The following is a 7,596-nucleotide window of genomic DNA, read 5'->3' as shown; positions in this document are numbered from 1 at the left end:
CAAGAAGCAGGTGGAAGGAATTTCTGTTATCAACACTCCTAGTCTGAGCCACTATCCTTGGAAAGTTCTAGAGAACTAAGACACTTACCAAAACTCCTCCAGCACCAAAAGAATTAGCAGTACATAATTAGCAGAATAGTTCTAAGGAGCTATCATACTTCTCTTTAGGAAGAAATGGACCTGCAGCTGTCCAGAGAGAGTAGGTTCCCAGCAGAATGGGAGCTGCTTGAATGTTGGGGAATGTGTGAAGAGAATGTGTCAAGAAGGGGAAGTCAGGAGCAGTTTCATGAACCTGCTTCTCATCATCCTGCGCCCCAGGTGCCTCACCACTTCCCTAGGAAGAAACCAGAGAAAATCATCTGCCGTCCTGTCCAAGTCATGAACTAAGGGGCTTTTGGTGGCCTGGCTGGCTTCACTGAAATGATGCAGGATCTCACCTGGAAGTTGAATAGTGAAATGCATTCTCAGGACCAGAAAAGTGTTCTCAGGACCCTCAGAGGCAGAGGACTCTGGATCAAGAAGGACCATCTGTGGGAGAAGGCACAGCTACTGCTTCCTGGATTCCCAGAGCTTCTGAGTGAGATTTTCAATAGCTGACACCTGCAGCCTCTGTGTCCCTCAGGACTCAGTATCCACAGCTCCTCATTATACCAGAACTGTTACTCTCATTCTGATCCCAGGAGTGCATATCCTTAAAGACCAAGTCTGTAGAAGAGAGGAAATCAGGGTGGTGATCTCCTGACCCATGAGTCCAGGTGTACATCACCCAGTCCTCTCCAATGCTTCTGCTCAGCTGAGTTTCATGAACCTTTCCCACAATCACATTGAACTTCCCTAGTAAATACTCATCTTCCAATTCACCTGTCTCCATCCACTTCATCATGTAGGAAGCCTAAATGAATTTCAGGTGTGAAAATAAACCTTTCATACATATAGGTATATATAGGTATACATATACATATAGGTATATGTAAATAGATCTAAGATATCATAAAATTGCAAACATCCAAAGTAGCTCTCCATGACTGTATTGTTTTTTAAATCATAAGCTTTTTTGTTTCTGATACACTTTCATATGATTATTAATCATTTCCTTGTACACATATATATTTATTTGCTATAATTAGTTTTACATGACAGTAGAATCCTTTTTTACTTTTCGATACATAATATATAAATAGAGTATAGTCTCTCATTTTCCTGATATTCATATTGCAGGATCACATGGGTCATGCAGTCATACCTGTACATGAGATAATAATATCTCTTTCACTCTACTATCATTAGTGAAAATTTTGATTCCATAATATTTCAACAACTATTAATGTTTAAAGTTCATTTGGGAGACACGCCACATATTAATTTGACCAAGAAAGATTTAAGCTAAAGAATTATCAAGTATTACAAGTGGTGAAAATTAATTAAAAATAAAAAGACATCTCTGCCGAATATGTACACAGTATGGAAAACCTGCTCAAACAGATGGCTTGGCAGAGGTGCTCTATGCGAAACCATTCCAGGGGCCATTGGGAAAAGCAGTCACCTGCTGGGTGTTCTGAACTACCAGGAACCAAGGGACCCTGACATGAAGAAGACACCCATGCTATGGATCCAAGCACTAAAAATATGTGATTTACTTGAATTTTGTACTTTTCATGAGAAATTGTGTTCATGTATTCTTATTTTATGTTTTGTTATAGATCACTATATTTATTCTCTATATATTATATATAAGATTCTTATCACCACAAGCTTGTTGGCACATGCCTCTAATCTCAGTGGCTCAGGAGGCTGAGGAAGGAAGATCACGAGTTCCAAGCCAACGTTAGCAACTTAACAAGGATCTAAGCAATTAGGGAGACTCTGTTTCACTGGCTCAGTGACAAAGCACTCTGGGTTCAATCCTCAGTGCGCAGGAAAAAAAAAAAAGACTCCAACCATTTTAATTGACCACTTCTCATTATATTAATATTGGCTATAATTTCATAATTACACTTTGTAAACTCTCTTCCAGTTCTGTCACAATATTTCCAGTGACATTTTTCTTCATTTTAGGAGACTGTGGAATAGAATTATAGTCCTACCTTTTCAATTGAGGTGATAATTCATTCACAGTATCACCAAAAGTTTAAGGAGTATCAGGTATGTCTTTTTCAGGAGGTTTGATTCGATCTCAACCCTCATTTAATAGAAGGAGAAGGAAGAAGGGGCCCATGGTAGTAATACATTCAAAACTTTGGTAATTAAGGACTTCAATAATATGTGTTTATTCACTCATTTAACCATATGTTAACTTATTTCTATTTAAACTCCCAATCTATAACTTTCAAAGTCATTATTTTAAAGGATCTTCTAAAAATGATGACATTACAATGTCTCTCTTCCCCATCTCCTACCCATTAACCTTCTAAACACATGAATAATAGATAAGCTATAAGAAGACATCGGAAGGGCTACAAAATAAGACCAAGTATTCCACATACCAATCAGAAATAGGTAAATGTAAAAACAAGATGACATTTTACAGGTACCAAACAATTAATCACACAACATGTGCAATGGGCAAAAGACCAGAGGCCTCCTGAACTTATCCCCATAACAAACAAGAAATTGATTCTTCTTCCCAGGTAATGAGGACTCAGTGCCCTAAGAGGAGAGTAGTCCGCAGGCAGAAGTGAGGCTTCTGTATTTGAGCAATATGTATGCGCTCAAGATTTGAGCACTGTCTAGACCGTGGCTGTGGACACATGAGGCTTTCAGGAAATTCTCCCAGGAGGAAATAGCTGAGCTAACGCCTTGCTTAGTGGATGGATTTATAAATTCTCCCTCCATAACCAGTGGAGTGCAGTTAGCAGAATCCAGGAGCAGAGACCTGAGTGGTGATTGGCGAGGTCAAGGGTGACCCAGACAGATGGGAATTCAGGCCCAAGCCCCATTGGATTGAACTCAGGAAAGTGTGGGAAAAGAACTGAGTGTTGTGAGTGCAGATCCCTTCTGAGGAATATTGGCAAAAATGAAGAAAAGATAGAGAACTGAATGGGAACATTGAATAATCAGAGAGAGAGAGAGAGAGAGAGAGAGAGAAAGAGATTTTACACAGGTACATTCAAACCTAGACAAGGTTGACTGGGTTCTCTGCATGAGAATTTTTCCAAGCTCAGTTTGTATACAACTGAGCACATTTCTTTCTTATAAAAATGAATAAGTAAAAGAAAATCCTCTTTGACTCGTGAAGTATTTTAAAATCATTAATGATAGATCTACCGCATAAACAAATGCAACTAAACTGTTTTGTATAAACATTCTTCAAATCACTCTTTAAAAGTCATTTACAAGAAGAAAGGGAAAAATTCAGCCAACACTGCTGAGAAATATCCCAATTCACTGTAAAGTCCACCATAACAAGGATGGCCAGATCAGACAAGATAAGCACAATACAAGAATAAACACAATTCCAGGCTTTCACTAATATACTCACACACCTGTACCAAACAGTTACCCAATTTTTCAATAATATATAAAAACATACAAAAACTGATGTCCCAAGAGTTGTCTTGGTAATGATGGAAAGTTATTTGGAAGTAGAAGAATCATCTCTACCGCGTCACAGAACACACACATTTGTATTCTCTCTCTTTCTCTCTCTCAAAACATACAGCCTTGAACTTTAGGCATTCATGTATCTCAAGTAGCCAATTTTACAGTTATTCCAAGTATTTCACTTCAGCAATGAACCTCAAATATATTGTGAAAGATGGAAAATAAGTAACTTTTCATGAAGTCCTTGGATAACTTGACTTTGAAGTCTCTCATGTAAGAATTCATCTTATTCCAAGGTTTCCTTTATTTCTAATAAAATAAAAGGAGGAGCTAAGTATGGAATACGATGATACTAAATTTTATTGATATTTGCTGTTTGCCAGGAAGTGTGCCAAGCTCCTCCCCATAATTCTGTACCCTGTCCCCGCTTCTCCAGAAGCAATCCACAAACTATCCATATTCCCATCACCCATGGTCTTGTTCAACATGCATATTCCTGAGTACACCCCACATGAATGAAGCACCATCTCTGAGGACTGGACCGAGGGACCTGTGCTCTCATGAGCTCTCTGTGCTTCTCATGCACAGTCACGTTTGAGAACCATCTGGATGCTCGCTCTAATCTCCTCATGGTATCCCATTCACCTTGCCAAGGGCACAACTATGGATTTGTCTGGACTATGGTATGTGAAAGGATGCTTTCCGAATGACAGCTTGGAGAGGTGTTTTCTCTTTTGAAACAACACCCAGGGAAAATATACCCATCTTTATGTCTCCAGGAACCATGTTGGAATATGACACCTGCTATCAGTCCAGGAACCCAGTGACCACCAGGGGAACAAGCACCAGAATGGTGCTTACTCATGGAAGGCCAATGAACCTTACTGTGCTGGGCCTGCAGATACATCCTCTGAACTCTAATTTATGCAAATTGTCTTTTTAGTTCTTTGAGCAAATTGAGTGACAGCATTTGTTTTTCTTATTGGAGCTAGAGTCATCCTCACTCATGAAGTTCGAATATTTCATAATTGTGTCAAATCCTGGGGACAGAACACACACTAATTTCATGAATGAGAAGCCAAGTGCAGTGGGCATTGCTGCTGCTGTGCAGACAGAACATGTACCAACCACTGAGTCCACCCCTGCTGCCACCAGGATTGACTGACAGCAAAGAACACTGCTCTGCTCCCTGGAGAAATAAATACCCAAGCCCAATAGAAGCCCCAGAGAAAAATCTTAGAATGTCAAAGGACTATAAAACAGATCTTAAATGGGCATATTTTGGGAAGCCATAAATTTGGCCCTATCCCTAGGCTGACGCAGAGGCTATTCCTTCAGCTATAGTAAAATTCTTGTTTAGCATCTTGTCCTACTGTGCTAATTTTCTCCTGAGAATTCCACCACCAACCCACTAAAATCACCATAACAATCATTTGCTCAGAGTCCGTTTCTATGGAAGCCAACAAGGATATCAGTCTCAGAAAGGTCACATGAATTGTCAACCTTTCCTGTGCTATAGAAGGCCCAAGTCAGGTTTCAAACCTAAATTGGAACACCCTTAACCTTTATGCCATCCAATCACCATAGCATAAGAACTGTGGCTTGTCCAGTGTCCCTGCACATTGACATTTACTAGAAGCCCAATCCCAAAGCAAATGACACAGTCACCAAAAAAGATGTTTAATGATGAGATTCCTCAAGGCTTCTTTCATGTCCCTGTTCCTCAAGCTGTAGATAAAGGGGTTCAGCATTGGAGGAACCACAGTGTACATCACTGAGGCTGCAGCGGAATTTGTGGAAGAGTCAGTAACTGCAGAGCTAATGTATACCCCAAAACCTGCCCCATAGAACAAGGAGACCACTGAGAGGTGAGACCCACAGGTGGAAAAGGCTTTATGCCTTCCCCCAGCTGAGGACATTCTCAGAATAGAAGACACAATTTTAATGTAAGAGTAAATAATCCCAAGAAGAGGAACTCCACCCACTATACTAGACACTAAATAGAATAGGATGTTATTAAGGAGGGTATCAGAACAGGACAGCTTGATCACCTGATCTAGTTCACAAAAGAAGTGGGGAATCTCCAGGTCTGTGCAGAAGGACAGCCTCAGCACCATCAGACTGTGCAGCAGGGCATCTATAATGCTGATGGACAAGGACAACAGGATCAAAAGGACACACAAGTGGGGATTCATGATGACTGAGTACCTGAGTGGATGGCAGATCGCCACATAACGATCATAAGCCATCGCTGCAAGGAGAAAGTTCTCCACTCCAGCAAAAACCAGGACAAAGCAGACCTGGGTGAGGCAGCCTGAGTAACTGATGGCCTTGCTCTGTCTCTGGATGTTCATCAGCATCTTGGGGACAGTGGTAGAGATGAAACTAATGTCAGTGAAGGACAGATTACAGAGAAAGAGGTACATGGGGGTGTGGAGGTGAGGGTCAGAGCTGACAGCCAGGATGATGAGCAGGTTCCCAAGCACTGTGACCAGGTACATGGACATGAAGAGTCCAAAGAGGACAGGCTGCACTTCTGCATCCTCTGAGAGACCCAGGAGGAGGAATTCTATTGGGCCCGTTTGGTTTTCTGATTCCATGTTGTTGAGGTGTCTTCTAGAAAAAAAAAAAAAAAAAACAGGAGTTGCCACAGATCACAGATCCTTTGTGTAGAAAGCTCTCAGAACTGTACTGTCCCTGTAGGGTGGCCCTTCTTCCCTCTGCTTCTGCCTCTCTCTCCCATCCCACCTTCAGTTCCTCCTGATGTCCACTCTCCTGCACTTTCCAATAATCCATGTTTTACTTGTTGAAAACCTGATCTTTTTTCACATTGCACCAGAAAATAATAGAATGAAATAGAAAATGGTACATGGTTTTTTCTATGAGAATTCTCCAAATCCATAATAAGCAGAGGAAGAAACGATGTTAAATCTAAATCAGTAGTAACAACTTCAATCAAGTCTTCACCTCAGGCTTCACTTCCAGGGCTTTCTTTGTAAGGAAGAAAGCATTTGGAACTATAGGTGGAGCCTCAGTCCCCTCCATCCTACGATGGGGAAACCATTGTAAATGCCTCTGGGAACTGTGCAGAGATGAGGAACAGGAACACAAAATATTTTTGAATAGGGCTTGATGGATAAGGCACTTTATATTTCTATTATGATTTGTTTCTGCCATGACTATAACCAGTCTGTCTCACACAGGACATTATTTTAGGGAAGGGACGGGTTAGCCAAAATGTACAGAGATGAAAGAAGAACAGAACACATTCTTAAAAAAGAAAAAAATTAGCTCTGTTTATAATTGCCAATTTAGCTGGGCATGGTAACACATGCCTGTATTTCCAACTGCTTGGGAGCCTGAGGCAGGAAGATCATGAGTTCAAAGTCAGTTTCAGCAAATTAGCAAGGCACTAAGCAACTTAGTGAGACCCTGACTCAAAATTTTATAAAACGTGTGCCAGGGATGTGGCTCAGTGATTGAGTACCACTGAGTACAATCCCCAGGACTAAAAAAAAAGAAAAGGAAAGAAAAAAAGGGAAATTTAAGGATAGGATCAATATACTGAAATTTCCACTGAGCATCCTCCATATGTAGAAAAGTAAGAAGACTAACAACCCAATGAACATTAATGACCTCAAGATTTGTTTCTCATGAGCATATAATAAAATATCTAGCAATTTAAATAAATAAACCAGTTCTAGATGTAACAACAAAATAACACAAGCATCAGGAAAAATAATTTTCTTAACAAGATATCTATAGCATGATAAAATTTGAATTATTTCCCAAATCCCACTTACAAAACTTTTAATTTCTTACAGAATATTTCAAATATTCAAACATCACTTATAAATAAAGACCTGAGTGTCAACCTCTCACCATTAAAGTATACCATGATTGCTTGCATTTTTATTGTAACAGAAATACAATATGAGATATTGATTGTTGGGATCCTCAGTCCTACTAACATCACGTTTTCTCTTCCCCAAAGGATCCACTGTACTGAAATTCATATTGACTACTCCCCTGCAACTTCAATGTATTGAGTGATTC

At 40.0% G+C, this 7,596-nt stretch overlaps 1 protein-coding gene across 1 annotated transcript; it reads right to left on the bottom strand.

The window, feature by feature from the left end:
- Window positions 1-5,204: 5,204 nt before the first annotated feature.
- Window positions 5,205-6,140, bottom strand: LOC306646503 (olfactory receptor 7G2-like; the record flags this gene model as incomplete). The annotated part of the gene is made up of 1 exon (XM_079115099.1): window positions 5,205-6,140. One exon carries the CDS (start codon window positions 6,138-6,140, stop codon window positions 5,205-5,207), a length of 936 nt encoding a protein of 311 aa, XP_078971225.1.
- Between the last annotated feature and the right edge of the window lie 1,456 nt (window positions 6,141-7,596).

The sequence above is a fragment of the Sciurus vulgaris genome, assembly GCF_902686455.1.
Source record: "Sciurus vulgaris genome assembly, chromosome: 16".
In the NCBI taxonomy this organism is placed as follows: domain Eukaryota; kingdom Metazoa; phylum Chordata; class Mammalia; order Rodentia; family Sciuridae; genus Sciurus; species Sciurus vulgaris.
This window is presented reverse-complemented; position numbering and strand designations above follow the sequence as displayed.